The following is an 18,553-nucleotide window of genomic DNA, read 5'->3' as shown; positions in this document are numbered from 1 at the left end:
TTGATTAATAATATAATAAAAATCGCATAAATGCATAGAGTTTCTGGGATGAACAAAAGTCCATAATTCAAAAATGCTATTGAGTTCCTTTCTTGTAGACAGGAAGTTTTCGTTATTATTTTAAAGATGGAATTCTTAGCTCTCAGAGAAGTACTCACCGGACTACCGTTCGTTCATGATGGATAAACAAAGCAGAATTACGTTGCTTGGAGGATGCCGTTTTTTTCAGGCACCCTCCATTCCCAGTCACATGAATGAGAACAGCCAAGCATGTAACTTGACTGGTTGCTCCACATGGTCAATGCTGCATGATCCAGATTTTTCAGTCCATGCATATCGACGATGTCCATTCCTTGCTTTTAACAAATGCTTATGGGATATAAACTTTTTCAAGTAAATGATTTCCGAATTATCCAAGCCTCAGCTTACCCAAGGTGCTAATGTACTGTAGATCACCGTTTTTCACTTGTGAGTTTCGGATAAAAAAAAGCTTACGTCTATAACGTTTTGTTTTCTTCACTGTCGATTGTTTTTAAAGGCTTATTCTTTAGAAAAATTCCTAAGGAGTATTTCTAAAGCATTTATACCACAGTGTCTGTGCATGCGTGTTCTGTTTCTTAATAGTTTCAAGGAAACCAGCAAGTGCAGCCTTGCTTTTCTTAAGGCTTACGTTTGTTACTGCTAGTTCAAGGCTAGAGGGGTAGCTGTTAATGCGAAAGGTTAGCGGTCAGAACCTTGGATTATGAACTACTGATGCTTATATTAGAGAAAGGTTTGTTACAAATAAGAAGAACCAGAACGAAATGAACAAAATACACTAATTTAATTACTAAATTATATGAGTGCTTTTCATTTGCTTGAGGTTGGAAGTAAATCCATAGTAAATTATGGATTTCAGCATCATTATATCCGTCAAATCATTAACAGATCTTTAGCGATGAATAGCTGTGTTATCTCATAGTTTCCTGTTTTCTTAAAAGAATATTAGCTCTGTAAGATTTTTCCTGAGCCTTGGAAGTATCAAATGGCACCGTACAAATGGAGACAATTAATAATGTGGCATTCTCTGAGTCATATGACCATCTTATATGATATCCACTTAATGTACATTTCTTTGAAACATGTTGGTGCGAAAAGAATGAGATTTATGCCAGGGAATGTACATTATTCGAGTTGAGAAATTTGAGATTTGTTATATGATTTGACCAGTTAATCAGCTGATTATAAAAAATAGGCTATGTCAGATCCGTACTCCTAATCCACTGGTATTATGCACATTATATCAATAAATGAGATATTCTTGTCTGAAATGCAAAGAGTCTGGTTAATATTGATATGGAACGTTTGTGAAGCAAGTGATCCTCTCCAATAAATTTTAACTTTGTAGGCAGAATCTATTGTTTCATTTTATGTTAGGTTTTTAATTGTTTGTCGATGCTTTGTGGTATATTGTGATACTACCATGCTGCTTATTGGAAGACGGAAGTGTTTTGAGAAGCTTGTTTGGCCTCAAGAGTTCCCGGATTTTGTAAATATTACAAAATCTGGGTTCCCGGATTTTGTAATTTTTTAAAGACTCGATTAAATAGTCCGCTGTTCTTTAAAGGATGTGGCATATTCTACTTCCTTCCTTTTCACCATGCATCATGAGATTTTCCTTCCACCATTATTGCATAAACTGCCCACACATAACACATAACAAAACAGCTAAACTACGTCTCGTAGTTTAGCTGTTTTGATGATAATTCTAAATAACCACTGCTTAAGCAATAGAAGTACCTTGGTTGGGACGGTTTTCTTGACTCTGCATCCAGAAACAAAACAAAATGTGAAATTATTTTGTGCAGAAGTGATTGATTGAGTAGTCCTTCCAAAAATTTCCGATATTTCGCGATTCATAGTTATTTAGTTTTTCAACATTTATTTTATTAAATTACCTCAGTATTTCTTCTATATTTTAAATGATTTACAGTTCATCAGAAGTAATGAATAGTCATTTTGATTCTCAGGAAGACTGAACTGAAGATCGACTACAGGTTTGTCTCCAAGTCAACTTATTCACATCCCATAGAATTCGTGGGGGACATTGTGGTTGCAGGCAGTCATGAAAATCCTGAAGAAGGTGAGTTTATTATGTAAATAAGTCGTATTTGTTGACGTGGTCATTTGAATATCACAATCTATCCGATAAGCTCAAGCTGATTAGTATGTAATTCATGAAGATAGTGTTAATAGTTTAAATATTTATTCAGATATTTGTCAGTAATAAATGCAATTGTTCTTGTTTCCATACCATCATCCACTCTACAACAACAAAACGGTATAGTACAGGATGGCCCATACGTCATAAAGGGGTTTAACCTTTTAATAACTTTTATTCATTAATTATTTTTATTCTATTATATTTACGGCTATTTTGCCTGCTTCTGTTTAGGAGTGCCCCTGTTTAAATGTCATTGGCTTTTTGCTCACGGATTCTTAGGGCATTGTAGATGTGTATTTACCAATAAATATATGTAGCATAAAGGAAGAGAAATTTACACATACCTTTTTCTGGGTGTTGTAGCTTTTCTTTTTTCTGTGATGTGCAACGTCTTTTTATTCTTTATTTATTTATTTATTTATTTTTGTTATAATGAAATACAAACCTCTGATTTTAAACAACTTCGTGACTTATGGGCCACCCTGCACTAGACGGACTACCATCATTAAAAAAAAAAAAAATACTGATTTCTTTCATAATGACTTAACACATTGATCACAGAAAACTTAGTTCATGGGGGAGATGCCATTCAAATCAGTCTCAAGTACCTATTGCTTCAGTTCGTGGTTTTTGTTCAATGACAGATGATAACTTAAATACTCGATTGTTGTAATCACTCCATTTGCAAAGCTCCTAGGAACATAATGCATCACAGGCAAATCATTTTAGTAAGATAGGATAAAAATTTCTAAGAAATGACGTCGAAATTAGACCTTGCTTTAAACGGGCACTTTTATTGGGCCTTAAAATATTTCTGTATATGCTACAGGCTACTATTTCTCCAGACTCCATCTCCCGAAAAAAAACTAACTTTTCTACAGCACTAACGAGTGCTGTAGAAAATCTGACACCCCCCCCCCTTCCTGTAGCGACATGATAAGCAGCGATGGTATCGATAAGTTCTACCTATAATTAACTCTTCATATTATACTCTTTTTTAGGTTTGGTTGGTTGCATGCGAGACATTTATCAAGAAGGAAAGTGGATTGATCCCCGGACCATCCTTGGAACAAGTAACGTTCTTGGTAAAGTCTCGTTGGATAACTGCCAACTAGTGAACCCTTGTAACAATCCCAATGCTTGTGAACACGGAGGGACTTGCTACTTGGAGAACGAAGAGGTTTTCTGCAATTGCTCAGGAACTGGGTACACCGGAAAGACCTGTCACTTCTGTAAGTTGATATATTAATATTTCAGATTGTAATATTAATCTACCATTAATTTTATGAGATCTAATAGCTTGCATTAAGATACTAGAAAACATTTTTCTAAGTTAATGGCAATTATTTTTTTTTTAAGATTTGCAACGTGTAAGGTCTGTAGCTGCAGATCTGTGATCTAGATCAGCAAGAATTATAATTAGGCTGCTTATTGTAAAAGTTAATTTTAAAACGTAATAATACTTTGATGATTCCCCTAGCATATTTTGCCATTTTTTTCATGTATTATAAGACATGTATACTTATGCAAATAGAAGGGAAAGAGCCTTCTTTTTTATGCGTTCCACCCACGTAAAGTTAAACTTACCACACATTTTTGTACCGTTGGCTAACTAAATAGCTAATTCGATTTACCTTTGAACTTTTCAAGCCACTTTCTGCCTCCGATAAGCACGTTGGCATTCTCACAACCCACTTTCCAACCAAGAGCTGTGGGTTTCGAAACGACGGCCTTCTGGTTGGAGAGCGGGTACTCTGTCCACTCATGCTTGGAACAAGACCATGATGGACGCCTTAATAATTAATTAATATAGAATCTCCAAGTGTGACTTAGTGTATTCTCATAATTTCAGCCATCTACAAGAGAACTTGCGAGGAACTTTATCTCGTAGGATACCGGAAATCTGGAGTGTATAAAATTGATATCGACCGAAATGGGCCTCTTCCTCCGGCTCACGTGTTTTGTGACATGAAGAATAACGCTTCCATTGTAACCAGAGTAGTAAACAATATTCCACAGGATATGGTAAGCTTACTTTTCACTCTTATATTTCACCTATATCTGTGAAATGATTACCATAACAAAGTTAAAACTTCCGTTCTTCTTAGATGGGAACCTGAATGTGTTTTCATAACTGATCAACAGTTTATGGAAATGCAGATATTCAGCATGTGGCCCTTTTTGGTATTATGTTACTTAAAAGTTTTAAACTCTGCCCATGAGCTTGTGTATTGCGTTTTATTGATGCTTTTCGTCCGCGCGGTTAGCCTAGTGGCTTCGCAGCCATTTCCCTGAGGAAGGAGGAGTGTCCTAAGTTCGATTCGACGATGTGAGGAGCTTAAGGATCTTCCTTGGCCATAGCCGGTCTTGGGCGTGGACAGCAAGGTGTCCCCCACTTTATCTGGGGTTTTTCACCCCGCAAGTAGGCAAATAGGCCCCGTGAACACACACACACGGATACAGTCATGAATATCGCCCGTAGGGGGATGCAGCAGAGGAGTGGCAAACCGGCTGCATTAATACCAGTAACCCCTCATTAGGAGGGGACTCCACTCGTCCTAGATGGATGAGAAGGATAGGATAGGATCGATGCTTTTCATCGAGAATTTCAATGGGTTGACAAATGCTTCGAACTGTTGATTCCATTCAGGAATCAGTAACCCCTTCAGTATTTTACTTCAGCTGGTTTGTATGATTTCTGATTATTTTCCTTTCATCCATACGGATGGTAGGGGTAGCTATGCTACCATACTAGGGAAGTGACTATGAGCAATGTGGTTTCCCGTCGCCTTCTTTGCCGTACTATATCCTATGGCTATATTCTGTATGTTCACGAGGCCGGTTTGCCTGCTTGCGGGATGAAAAACCCCAGGATAAACTCGGGAAAAACCCTGCTGTCCACGCCCAAGACCGGCTAACTTGGCTATGGCTGAGGAAGATCCTTAAGCTCCTCCCGTCTCCGACTGGGATCGAACCTAGGACACTCCTTCCCCAGGCATATGGTTGCGAAGCTCACAGCCACTAGGCTAACCGCGCGGACCTGGTTTGTATAGTTATTATAAATAATGTTATTATAAATCCCGTGTAGGACGTGAGGAACCTTTATTTTATTTTATTTTTTTTTATTTAATCTCTACCTATGAGGATCAATCGAAATTTGTACAAAGGGAAATTAAAAAAACAGATACATACAGTAGGCTCCCGTATCCGCAGGGTTTGGTTCCATCGTCTTCCGCGGATAGTAGCGAACCACTAGTGTGACCCAGATTTTTGCACATATGTAGCAAAATTGAAGCAGGAAATTATTAGTAAATTGACTTAGTCTCACGCGCTAGGACTGTAGGGTTCGTTAGTGAATATGTTATGTAGTTAATGTATAATGTATACACTAAATTGTATGGCTAAATAAATAATAATAAAAAGAGTTTTTTTTAATTAAATGTGGTAATTTCTACCACTTCACCCGTACTATCCTGGGTTGCTATCTACCGCATTTGGGCACAAACATTCCATTGCGCCTCTATATAATATTACATATTTATTTGAAATTATCATGAAACAATTTTTGCATCTTTAGAATCTACGAGGAGCAATGGAACGTGTGCCCAAATGCGGTAGAAAGCACCCCCTGAGTAGTATGGGTGAAGTGGCAAACCAAAAAAAAATTGCCTCATTCAATAAAACTTCGATTTTAGACGAATAAAATTTAACCCACATAATAAAATTATGTAGAACGAAATGAGAAAATCTGCTAATGAAAATGTGATTGTTAACAAAATCTTAACATTTTTATTCTTATTAGGAGGAATCAACTGAGATCAGAACACCTCGTTGTGTTCAGCTACATATGTATTCATCTTCCGAATCTTTGGCAGTCGGCTGGGTGCTTGCCTTCTGAGCAAGTGATGTGGACGGCTGAGGATCATCGATAGTAGAAGCTCTGTAGACTTTTTTAAAAAAAACATTGTTATTGGAAGCTGTGTTTTTGTCTCTTCAATTCAGTAAACAGGTTCTGCAAAGGTTCCAAAGCTTCTGTTATTGTGCGAGTAATGTTTATGCTGCGCTCCATCATTGAATCATAATCCTTTATCTGTCCCTTTAATGTTTGAGCCGTTCGAAATAGCGTGGAAAATTTTTCGAGTGTCCACCCTGGTGGTTCTTGTTCACATTCATCGTCATCATCTTCGGTAGAAGATTTGGCAAGATCTTTCAACTCCTCGTTAGTGAGCACCTCACGATGTCCATCTATGTAATCATTCAATTCATCTTCTGTCAAATCCTTCCCCACCTATTTTCCGTGCTGAGTTAATTATCGTTGTTATCTGTGATTTAATATCAAGGGCGTGTTGGGAATTATGAACGGCATCACTCCACAAATTCTTCCAGCATGCAGTTACCGTTTCTGGTTTCAATTCGTTCATTGCTCCTTTGATGAATACAATTTGCATCTGCAATTGTGAATGATTTCCAGCATTCCATGAATGCAACATCACCAAAATCCTCTTGCACGCATCATATCGAAAACCTGCCGGGCATATGAGCCTTTGAAGCATCTAATGAAACCTTGACCGAGTGGCCGAAGCAATGAGGTCTTATTAGGTGGGAAGAAAACCACTCGAACATTTTCATCTTCGGTGACTACTGACTCAGGGTGCCCTGAAGCGTTGTCTATTATCAATAAAACTTTAAATGGTAATCCTTCCCTCTCCAAGTATTTTTTCACCTCCGGAATAAAACATCGATGGAACCATTCCGTAAATAACACGACCGTGACTCACGCTTTCGGATTTGATTGCCAAAAAAACAGGTAGACTGCTTTTGTTTTAAAGGTCACGTGGATTCTGTGCTCGCTAAACAAGGCCAGGTTTAATTCATCAGCAGCGTTGCCACAAAGCACCAACGTCGATCTGGCCTTAAAAGCTTTAAAGCCTGGTACTTGCTTCACAGTTTTAAGTTTTTAAGTCGTTGGGGCATTTTCTTCCAAACGAGGCCTGTTTCATCACAATTAAAAACTTGCTTAGGATGATAACCTTTCTCTGCAATAATTTTTTTAAATTCTGCTGGGAACAATGCAGCAGCCTTTCTCATCAGCTGATGCAAATTCTCCCGTAATTTTTTTGTTCTTAAGATTGAACCTAGTTTTGAATCTATGCAACCATCCCTTGCTTGCTGTAAATGGAATTTTTTCCTCTTCTGTTTCGTCTTCCGGCCGCACGTCTTCATAGAGGATCAATGCTTTTTGTCGTAACGTGTTACCGTCAATAGGAATCCCTTTTCTTGTTATGTCTTCACCCACAAATTCAAAGCTTTGTCTACCTTGCGTAGAGAAATCTGCAGGGTCCAGTGCGTGATAAGGCGCAATGGAAAGATTGGCACGAATTTTTTCTTTGTTCTTCAACACTTCACGTATCGAAGATACGTTTTTATTATCGATCTTGGCAACTTTCAGTGAAAGCATGTAGAACTTGACGAAGATCCTAAAGAGGAGAAGCTCGCTAAGATTGTTGTTGAGGTAATCAGGGAACCCTTTAAACTTCGTCTTGTGTTAATTAAGGAAACAGATTAAATTACGGTACTTTCACATTTTTAAAATTTAAATAAGCGTAGCTCTTATAAATATTTTACTGTGCAGGAGTCATCTTTCAGTGACTTGCGCACAGTAAGATCAGTAAGTAGAACAAGAAATTTACTTATACATACAGTATAATAAATCAAAAACATCTTGGGAATACTTGCGAAAAAAATAACTTACAATAGTTGTTCAAGGTGAATTCTTGTTATGTTTTCAATGCCACTGCTGATTTTCGCTCTGTGCTTTGTTTCAGAAGTTTCATTGTTTTCGTTGAACCACTTTCAGAGGTGGAATAAATTGGTGAGAGGACAAATTACAGGGTGTTATACCATATAGGTTGATTTCTTCAATTTTGATGAACACTTGGAACAAAAATGACATTAAAGCAACTGATAGAACCACAAGGAAGAACATACTAGTAGCAGAGTTTGGAAGGTAACTTATGTTCTGAATATCATTTTTGTTCTAGTTGTTTATCAGAATTTTCCAGACTTCCCGTCGTATGTCGGTAAAAGTGCATTATTTAGCTGAAGAGTTCCTAAGGATGCGACATTGTCTTTATAAGAGTTCTTTGATATTTTGAACGCCAATCTGAAGTAATTAGGGCTTCGCCCATCGATGGATTGGGCAGATTTGGAGAGTCAGTTTGGATCATCGATTACAATGATCCTAATAATTAACCGATCAGTTCAAATCCATTTCTCAAACTAACCTTTGCAGTCAGCAGGATGAAATAAATGAACCTTGCTAGCATGTTTTTTTTTTTTTTTAAATTATGGTTACGTTTTAGTTTATTCATTTAATTATTTATAACTGGTCATGCCCTTACTACTTAACTAATCAAATTTCTGCTGATCTTAACTGTACAAATGAAAATATACATTTTTTTTAAAAAAAGAATGCTATTATGATCAGGGACGGCTCGTGCATAGGTACTACGGAACTGCAGCACCCCCAATTTTTCTCGATATATAAATATATTTATTAATTTATTTATATTTGCTTGTAATATTTAATTTTATCATCAACAATCCTATACAATTCTCTTATTCTGTATAAAAAATAATAGAAATCCATCTTGTAGCACTTAGGAGGGAGAAAGACTCTAGCAGCACTGTGTTTACCACAGTGCCATATCGCTACGCGCGCAAGCATATGCACGTCATAGTGGGATGCGAGATATTAGCGTAATGCGGCACTGTCCGTCGCGCAGTTCCACTGTTGTTTATATGCAGTTGGCGCCAGCAGTAGATTGTTCGTAGTGCTTATCGTGTTTACTCCGTCTCTTTAAACATTTGGACATTACAATTAAAGATATAACATTTATTACAGTTTTTATTTTAGAACATTATTGGGATTATGATAATGGATTTTACTTTTAAGTAACTTTGAATTATACTAAACTGTATGATTTTATCAATAATAAACAATATTTTTTCATGAAACAAAACAAGAAGAATATATTTTATTTTTAAGTAATTTTGAATTATTCTAAACTCTATAGTTTTGTCGATAATAAACAATACTTTTTACTGTCTAATTTTTTTTTTAAATTTTTACCATAATTTTGATATTTTATCCAAACACGTATACACTGTACTTACAGTGTGTATGTATATTTCGAAAGTTGCAGCACCCCCACGATTTCATGCCACGAGCCCCCCACTGATTATGATACTAGTCAGATTTTTTTTTTAAGAATCCTATTTTTAATCATGCTTTTTTTTTCTCTCTCTCTCGCAGCTAGTCAGAAAAAAAGGCATGGAAAGCTTTTATCTTGACGTAGAATACCGTGAGTTTACACCCGCGATGATACAGTCTCTAGTCCGTCACTCCAAGCAGTGTAACCAAATCATCAAATATGACTGCTACAAAGTTCCTTTAGGGTGAGTACTTATTCATAAAGTACTCTAAAAGTACGTCACTTGCTTCACAGTTGTAACTTGAACTTTGTGTCTCGTTTAAAAGTGTTAATGACTTTGAAATAAGAATATTAAAATTAAATTCGTTGCCTTTCAATGCTTTTCCTCCTTCTCCTATGTATTGCATACGTTTGCTTTCTATAGTGCCCCTAGACCAGCGCTTCCCAAACTGTGGGCGGCGGCCCTCTTGGGGGCCGTAGGTTTTATTGAGGGGACTGTGAAATAATGAAAACAAATTTAAAATCTTTTAATACTAGGTAGTTTATTTTTAATCTTAAAAGAAACATATTTAATTATTATTATTTATTATTTCTTTTTTGTTATTTTTTATATTTTAATGGAAATAAATCCCACATTGGTGCGGGTTCACAAATGTTGCTTTCTGCGTATTTCGGCGCTTAATGAATATTAGTAAATATCTGCTTATTCATTTAAGTTTCATTTCAAAGCAGAAATCTAAGAATTGCAGTTTCAAATATTTCACCTGATATTGACCTTTTATGTAGCAGTATTGAAACACATCATCATATTAAATTGTTATTAAACTTCTTTTATGTTTTTAATTCTTTCTTTATTACTAATCGTTTTACGTTTCATGTGCTTGTACTGCAAATGTAAAATAAGTATATATCTATCTAATGTGACATGTCAAATGTGTATGCTAAAAATGGAAAATTTAATTTTTGCGATATTCGCTGTGTATGTTTTGTATTGAATATAAATACAATAAATATTATAATAATATATGTCTATATTACGATTTTTTTTCGAGGGGGGGCCCGTGAAATATTTTAATTTTTCCAAAAGGGGCCCTGACATCCAGAAGTTTGGAAAGCACTGTCCCAAACAACCGAAGAAGTATACTAAACGAGGCCTCAGGCCCGCTTTTTAAACGGGCTAATTAAGCATGGTTTATGAATGACTTGATAGCTCATTCACATATACGGGAAAGTTGTAGAGAAAAGTAAGTTTAAAATTAAATTTAAATTTAAAAATAAATGTATTTTTGAAGCGAACTCTTTGGTATCTAGAAATTGTATGTTGTACCACTCCTAATAGAATTTTTACTTATGTATAACTGACATATAAGTAGAGGTTAAAAGGTGATGCGCAAGCTGCCATCATGAAGTGAACAGTTTAATATAATAAATAATGAACAGGAAGATTCGATTAACAGAATTATATAATATACTCTCCTCATAAGTCCATCCAGTAAGTCATACTGTTTGGAGTTACGAGAAGCAAGAGCACATTCTACTGTTTTCTTTTATATTACTTTTATAGCGTTAAAGCTATGCTCCCCCCCCCTTCCCTGTGACTTTATGTACTGGTTTGATCTTTTCATTAAATCAGTTTGTAAAAATATCATCTTTTAGACTACGGACATACACATGGATGCAGTCATCAGCTGGAAAAGATTACATCACGAGTATGGGAAGTGCGAAATCTGGCCATTGCGCATGCGCCGACACTAAATCTTGCACTAATTCTTCTTACTTGTGTAACTGCGATGTAACCGAAGGACAATGGAGAGTTGACGAAGCCATCTTGACAACCCCCGGACAAATCGGAATAACTAGAGTGTATTTACTCCAACCTGAAAATATGGACGATGTATCGGAGGCACGATTGACACTTGGACCCGTGGAGTGTGTCGAAATGAGTAAGTGGAGCTGGATTAATGAAATTTGACTATTTTAGTCAGCGTTTCTTAAGCCCAAGTCTTTCAGTAATATCAAATTTCATAAAACTTTTAAATTATAAAATTCACGGAATATCTTTTTGTAAAATTAAATTTATATTTTAGTTTTAAAATAAGCTTTTTTAATAAAATAAAAAAATATTTTAATAAAATAAATTTATTTGATTTATATTTGAAATTTTAAAATTGTTTAAGGCCTGTGTAACTCAGTGGAAGTGGCGCTTGCGTCCTCTGTACTTGGTTGTGCGAAGTTAGACTTAAGTTCAAGTCCAGTCGCCGATTGGAGGAACTTTTTTTTAAGCCTTTCTTCGACTGGTTCCCTTAGTCGATCTCTGGCACGGGCAAGCGGGTTTTTCATGCTATAAACTCAAGAAAATCGACCGTAGTACCCACATTATTTCAGACAGTAACATATCTTGTTAGGGTAAGGTATACCAAGAGATGGCAGCACTTGTTTGCCAGCAACCTTCGGTTGCGGCTATAATCAGTGATAGACATGGGCAGCTATCTCTGATTGACTACCGGTGGAGATTGAACCCCACTCAGTCTCTAAAAGCTAGATAGGCAATAAAGGCCTTGCCTACTCCCTATTAGGGAACGAAAGGCGTTAGCTGATTTATTTTTTTATTTATTCTAAAATTATAGCTCTTTAGGAACATTTACAGCAGTTGCTGAAAATTTTAATGACACCGACTATAATGGCATAACTATTTTTTAAAAATATTTTTAATTTTCACGCACAAAAAAAAGTTAATCTTAGGTTGGAAAATAGTATAAAACAGTTATTATTTTCTGAGAATTCAACTGCTAAAGGTTATAAACCTGTAATTCTTTAGTTCTGTGAATGGACTAAGGGTGGCATAATCCAGAAGTGTGCTGTAAAAGATCAAACACGGTATACTTTGCAATACGCTTCAAGTCTCACTAAGTTGGGTAGTGGTGGACTCAAACCGAGTAATAAAAATTGACATGTGAAGACATTCACAGACATCACAGTGAAATATCAAGGTTAGTGACTGACTCTCCTGTTATAGCATTTAATACGACAAAAGGGCAGGAAGAACAATATGCTTATTACAGGCAGTGGTTCCCGGCTATACGAAGTATGCTGAAGTCAAGGATCACTGTACTTTGATGGCATCAGACTGAAGCAGTAAAAAACACCAGTGAACGTTAGCATAGCACTCAATAGGACCATTGTCTCTAGAAGAAACACGGTCCTAGCAGAAATATCACAAATCACCTGATTGAACAGCGGAAGGCATTTAACTTCGTTCTCGTTATAATTCAAGGAAATATAGCATCAATGGGAATGTGTTTTCCAGTATGGTGATGCTTAAAACAACTCGTAATCATTTCAGCTGTTCTCATCACAGGCACAACCCGATCATACAACACTTTAGGTTCCGGATCACTGTCGTAAAGCGGATCAAAATCTTTTTTTTTTTTTTTTTTTTTTTTTTCCGCACTTGTAGACGCATATAATGGTTTAATAACGTTTTAAAGTAGTCATACATGTGTGTGTAAATGACATAAATAAAGCATTTATTTATGTCAGATATCATCATCTGTCCATTGGACATCCATAGATGCCATATGGTTACTCCGATGCTCGGTGATGTGCCATACCAGGCCTCGCCATGTAGTCCAATTGCATGCTTTTCTGGAGGCTTCAACTCTGAAGATAAGTCACTCCACACATACCGTCCATCCATCTCAGATACGCGATCATGTCAAATACGCAAACAAAAAATTATTATTATTACTATTATTAGTACATGACTATTTATAATAGTTATAAATAGTTCACACCAAAACAGAGATGCAGCGAACAACGACTTTGACTGATTGTTCACAAAAACTGTATCGGTTGATTCATGGGAGAATCATGTGGCTGAAAGCGTCGTATAAATGGGCACTGGTTGTATAAAAGCGGGGTATTGCTGTATATAAAAGCAGTCATGCAGAAGCATTTTTAAGGTACGTGGTGAGAGTTGAATCACCCAGGATAAAACTACATTCTTGCAATCAGCAATTTATCGGTAAAAAAAAAAAGTGTGGAAACATATATGCATACGTAAGTTGGAGATCTTTTCTTGCTCCCCCCCCCCCCCCGTTGAGAGGCTAAATGTTTTTTTCGTCTTCAGATCCTCATTTGGTCAACAACCTAAGCTTGCCCCCCTTCTCGCAGCATGGCGAGGTTTTACGATATGATGGCTATGGCTCGAGGTTAAGTTTGATTTCCAAGAAATGACTGAATGCCAAACAACGAATATTTTGTCCAGCCGATGCGTGTACTTCTTGTTTTCTATAATCCTAACTTCGTTTTTTGTAAAAGTTCGAGATACTAAGAATATCAATAAACATGCTTACGTCGGGAGGAACGAAACGAATTTGATGTTATTACAATTTTCTGAAATGTGCCTTAAAAAAAATAGAAACCATCGCGTTTGGAAAATTACTGTGTGTGTAACCATTCATATGTAAAACGAATGGTTCTGTATTATCCTGCATTTTTAACAGTATATAGTTTTCTAATTGAATTTTTTCTCCACTTCCTGACAGATACTCAGCAATACGTAATAAATTTCAAGACCTCCTCAAGCTACGTTAAAATACCCGGATGGCGAACTGGAGATCTGGCTTTCAGTTTCCGTACTGCCAAAACAGGTGCACTGTTACTCTACCAACCTTCCACCGAGTCAGACAACAGATTCTTCAGGGTCACACTGAAGAGTGGTAAGGCAGCTTCTTGATTCCTCAAATTGCAATAATATTAATTCTACCAAAGGAATTGCTGACTCACAATTTTGAGTAATATATTCGCATGCTTATTCATATGATTACACAGAAGTGTTTTGTAGCAACTATGATAAAATACAAATTCTTTTATTATTATTATTAGTAGTAGTAGGTATTGCACGAGCCCCTCCATGGATTCTTAAGACTCATTCTGAGAAACCCAACCTATCCACACAATCCATCCTACCTCCTTGAACCCATTAACAGACAAAGCATTCACAAATGACTCAAGCTATCCATTTCATTCATTCACAACACTCCCAGCGAAAATTCTAGTCCTCGTGCCCCTGCTAACTGCACTCTTATCCAGCTTTCAGGGATGACTTGTTGTTCTACCCCTCTAGCCAAGTGTTGAAACATTTCCCCCGCATCAATCCTATAAAATCCTTTAAGCAACTTAAACGTTTCTATCATATTCCCTCCTTTTCGCCTATCAACCAACTTCTACAATTCACACACACCCTCAATCTATCCTCATAGGGAGCAATCCACTGAATTGTTTGCCTCTGAATCATCTCCAACACTTCCTCATCACCAAGAAACCCAGGAGACCAGACCTGAGCACAGTAATTTTAATAATTTGAAAAGAAAATTATAAGAAGCATGAGTAAAAATTGGATTAATGTCATGCTTGACATACAGATCAGCTGTCTTTATTTCATGCTTTTTTACATAGATTTTGAATGTATGAATAAAATCTTCGAGTTCTTCAAATTGAAACGAGTAGCTTTTAATTTATTTAGTTTTTAATTCTACGCTTCCGACTGTCTTAGTCGGATAACTAGATTTGTGGTTCACAGGGCCTGCTCTACCGATGGTGCAGACGTGCATTTGCACGGGCGCCAAGTTTTTCGGGGTGGCAAAATTGGCCTAAACTATAAGAAAAATAAATCGCAAAAGTCATTTATTCCTTCTCTATTGAAACCAGACTTCAGGATGTCGTTAGTTAAATTTTTACATGATATATTTTAAAAATCATAATCATTTAAAATGATATACTCGTAGTATTATGTTGTGTTTAATATTGCAATGTCGGTGTTAATATCAGATGACGTGACTATTGTAAAACACCTTCTATCTTGCATTTATTTCCGATTCCACTGTTGGCCGTGAGTTGACCTTGACCTGAGGGTAAATCTCATTTAATCAATGAGATTAAACGATCATAATGAGATAATTAGTTAAGAGTAAACCAGTTAAAGAAATACCATCAAGATTGTTAATAACACTTTTATATACATATACACATTTATTAGGATTTGGCTTTTAAAATAATTTTAACATTCCAATATGTCTGATGAAAGAAAAAAAAAACTATCAGCCGCAGAATATCGCCAACGAAAATCGGAAAAAGAACGCGATATTCCGAAACAAAGCGGGGATTTGCATAAATTTCTAAAAACTGAAACAGCTGATGTAGTACAAGAGAAAATAAGCAAAGGAGGACCGAAACCAAAAATTCTGAGCTCACAGCAAGTACTTCTTATTGCGATCCCATTAATGTCGATATTAGTAACGACTGGTTTTAATTCTCCATGCAGATGCACATTTTTGAACAAAAATCTTCCGTTAAAACGTTAATTGTCTCCCTCTGTCTGTAAAAATTATAGTTTGATCATTTCTGATTAACTTATGAATTTTCATTAGCTAATGCTACTATTTAGAATTTATGATCAGACGTGTTGAAGCCTAGCTTGACATCGTGGCTTTTAAGACATTCATTCAAAGAGATTTTTTAGGGAGAAGGGGAGGTAAAATATGCCATTGCATGGGCGGCAAAATTCCTAAGGTCGGCCCTGGTGGTCGAGAACATATTTTATTCTTCTTGGCTCACAGTTGTGTTGTGAGAATCAATACATTCAACACGATATCATCTGCAGTAAGGAAAAATCATCTACAATTCTCTGTTTTGTTTCAGAGAACGAGATCGTCTTCGAATTCACTGTGAAGCGGAAGATGCAAAGTGTGTCAGTGAAATCGCAGAGGAAACTGAATAGCGGAGAATGGCAGCAAGTGTGGATGGACCGAGATCCTCATCATTTGCAGTTCACAGTCAACTTGGACTCAGCTGTGAGTGATCTGAAAGAGATGGAGCAGCTGGAGCTACCAGAGGGACCCTTGTATATTGGTGGTGTACCAGCGTAAGTCTACTTTTTCTTTCAGTTTTTTTTTTATATATATATATTTACAATAATATAATCGCATATCGTATGATTAATGAGATGATCCATTTATGCTAATCCGATTCGAGTTTAACTGGCACGACCATGATCATTTTTGGCGTGTTATTTATATAATAAATAAGAATATAATAATAATAATCAGCTAACGCCTTTCATTCCCCTAAGGGAGTAGGCGAGGCCTTTTATCCTATCTAGCCTTTGGAGACTGAGTTGGCAGTCTCATCTCCACAAATCAGAGATAGCTGACTCATGTCTATGGCTAATTATAGGCGGCAAACAATGAAGAGACGGCAAACAAGTGCTGCCATCTCTTTGGTACCTAACCCTAAGAAAATGCGTTGCTGTCTGAAATAATGTGGGATCTACGGTCGATTTTCTTGAGTTTACGGGACGAAAATTAATTTTTTAAAATTTATTTATTGTATGCGAATCTCACCCATTAGATAGTTTATAGATAATCTGGAAATCGTACTCTAGGAACAGATATGCTAACGACTCGGCCAACTAAGCTGGCAGATTGGTGGAATAATATAAAACCTCATTTTGACAGCGTCCTAAAAATGTAGAAAAGATTTCTTCTTAGTGTAAAAATTGGCTGCCATTTTCAGAAGTAGTTTTGTTGACTTGGGTGCACTTCCCAGAAATCAACAGATACAATATCTTGTGTCTGACATAAAAATGAACAAACTCTGAGATAAAAATTGTCTCAGTTAACTACTTAACACTTGAAACTCACTTGACATACTGTTTTCAACAGCTTTATGAAACAGTGCAGTTCAACCCACTCCATTCTGTGTAGATGCAAGGAAATGCATTGATCGTTTCAATTACGGTGCGACCGAAGTAACGAAGCCAGTGTGTCTTATTCATCACTGTGCATTCTTTAACAGTTTAGCGTGTTTTGCCGGATGAACATACCAATAATCTGGGATGATTAATGAATGATATTGGGACGAGAGGAACCTTTATATGATTTTTTTTTTTTTTTTATTGAAGGTAGGTTAGCCGATCTCATACGGAGGTACCAATGTTTTTGTCTTTCGGAAACTCGGATTTTTCATCCCGCATGCAGGCAAATTGGCCATGAGAACAAACGCAGTTTATGGAAAAAATACTATTGTTGATGGTGGGCGGTAGATGACGTCGTGTGTTTGTTGATGATGGTAGTGTATAGCTAGAGAATTAAGTAGTGGAGACTGTCAGATGTGTGTAGTGGATTACAGTAGACTAGGGTGTCCTCCCGCGATGAGTCCGTGGACTCCTTGGAGGTGTTACATAATAATAATCTTTCGTGAGCGTTCAGTCATGTTTCAAGTCTCCATCATTCTATATTCGCCTTTGTCATTAGTGAGTGAGAGAGATACTGTATGCCGACCCATAAGTGTGTATGTATGTATATATACAGTATATATGTTTTTTGTTTTTTTTTCTTTTCAGATACTTAAATTCAGCGGCAGGCGCCGACGGCTTCATTGGTTGTTTCCGTGGACTGGTGATTAACGATAACATCGTGAATTTGGAGGGGAGGTAGGAACTGCTGTCACAGCATTAATTAATATTATTATTAACATCGATATCTCATTATGAAATGTAGTGCTTGCACACACGTATACGTGTATTTGTTGATAATATGTCATTTCACCCCCCTTTTTTTAATAAACGTTGTATACTCCTACCCTTTCATTGACGCAATCTGAAATTAACTCACTTCACGACTGGATTTAAGTTCTTATCGTCCATAAGCCTTTTTTTCTTAAACTCCCCCACTCCGTTTTTTTTCCTAGATAAAATAATTATCCAGTATTTAGATGCAACACCAAATGAACTTTAGTATTTCAATTTCAGTGTTCTATTATGTTAAATTAAAATTATTATATTAGATACTTTTAAAATGATTCGCTTTTAATTTTGAACGCTAGTCAAAAGACAATGGCTTTGTAAAACGTATGACTATATAGATAAGTGTTAGGTAGCTAATGGACGACATCAAGAAGTGATGGTGAAGAAGAGTTCAAACAAAAAACGATGATCGGGAGACTGTACTTGGCTGCTATTTAAGTTGTGCGTTAATAATGTGTGGATGATTTGAGAGAGGAGGAGATATACAGTTCTTTGCTGATGATGCAAAACTCATGAGGACAATAGTTAATGGTAGTGCGAAGCAGTGGT

At 36.5% G+C, this 18,553-nt stretch overlaps 1 protein-coding gene across 3 annotated transcripts in view; it reads left to right on the top strand.

Annotated features, from left to right (window-relative positions):
• Positions 1-18,553, top strand: part of LOC150104510 (axotactin-like) — a 145,176-nt gene that overhangs the window by 34,648 nt on the left and 91,975 nt on the right. For all 3 annotated transcript variants that reach the window (XM_090395685.1, XM_090395686.1, XM_090395687.1), the window contains 8 exons: positions 2,010-2,122; positions 3,205-3,435; positions 4,056-4,228; positions 9,519-9,661; positions 11,074-11,360; positions 13,965-14,138; positions 16,120-16,342; positions 17,822-17,911. In XM_090395685.1, the coding sequence (XP_090251811.1) occupies positions 2,010-2,122; positions 3,205-3,435; positions 4,056-4,228; positions 9,519-9,661; positions 11,074-11,360; positions 13,965-14,138; positions 16,120-16,342; positions 17,822-17,911 (1,434 nt within the window). The remainder of the gene's footprint in view (positions 1-2,009; positions 2,123-3,204; positions 3,436-4,055; positions 4,229-9,518; positions 9,662-11,073; positions 11,361-13,964; positions 14,139-16,119; positions 16,343-17,821; positions 17,912-18,553) is intronic.

The sequence above is a fragment of the Typopeltis vanoorti genome, chromosome 7, assembly GCF_054136105.1.
Source record: "Typopeltis vanoorti isolate ZY-2024b chromosome 7, IOZ_Tvanoo_1.0, whole genome shotgun sequence".
Taxonomy (NCBI): Eukaryota; Metazoa; Arthropoda; class Arachnida; order Uropygi; family Thelyphonidae; genus Typopeltis; species Typopeltis vanoorti.
The sequence above is the reverse complement of the archived record's forward strand: the minus strand, read 5'-3'. Positions and strand labels throughout refer to the sequence as shown.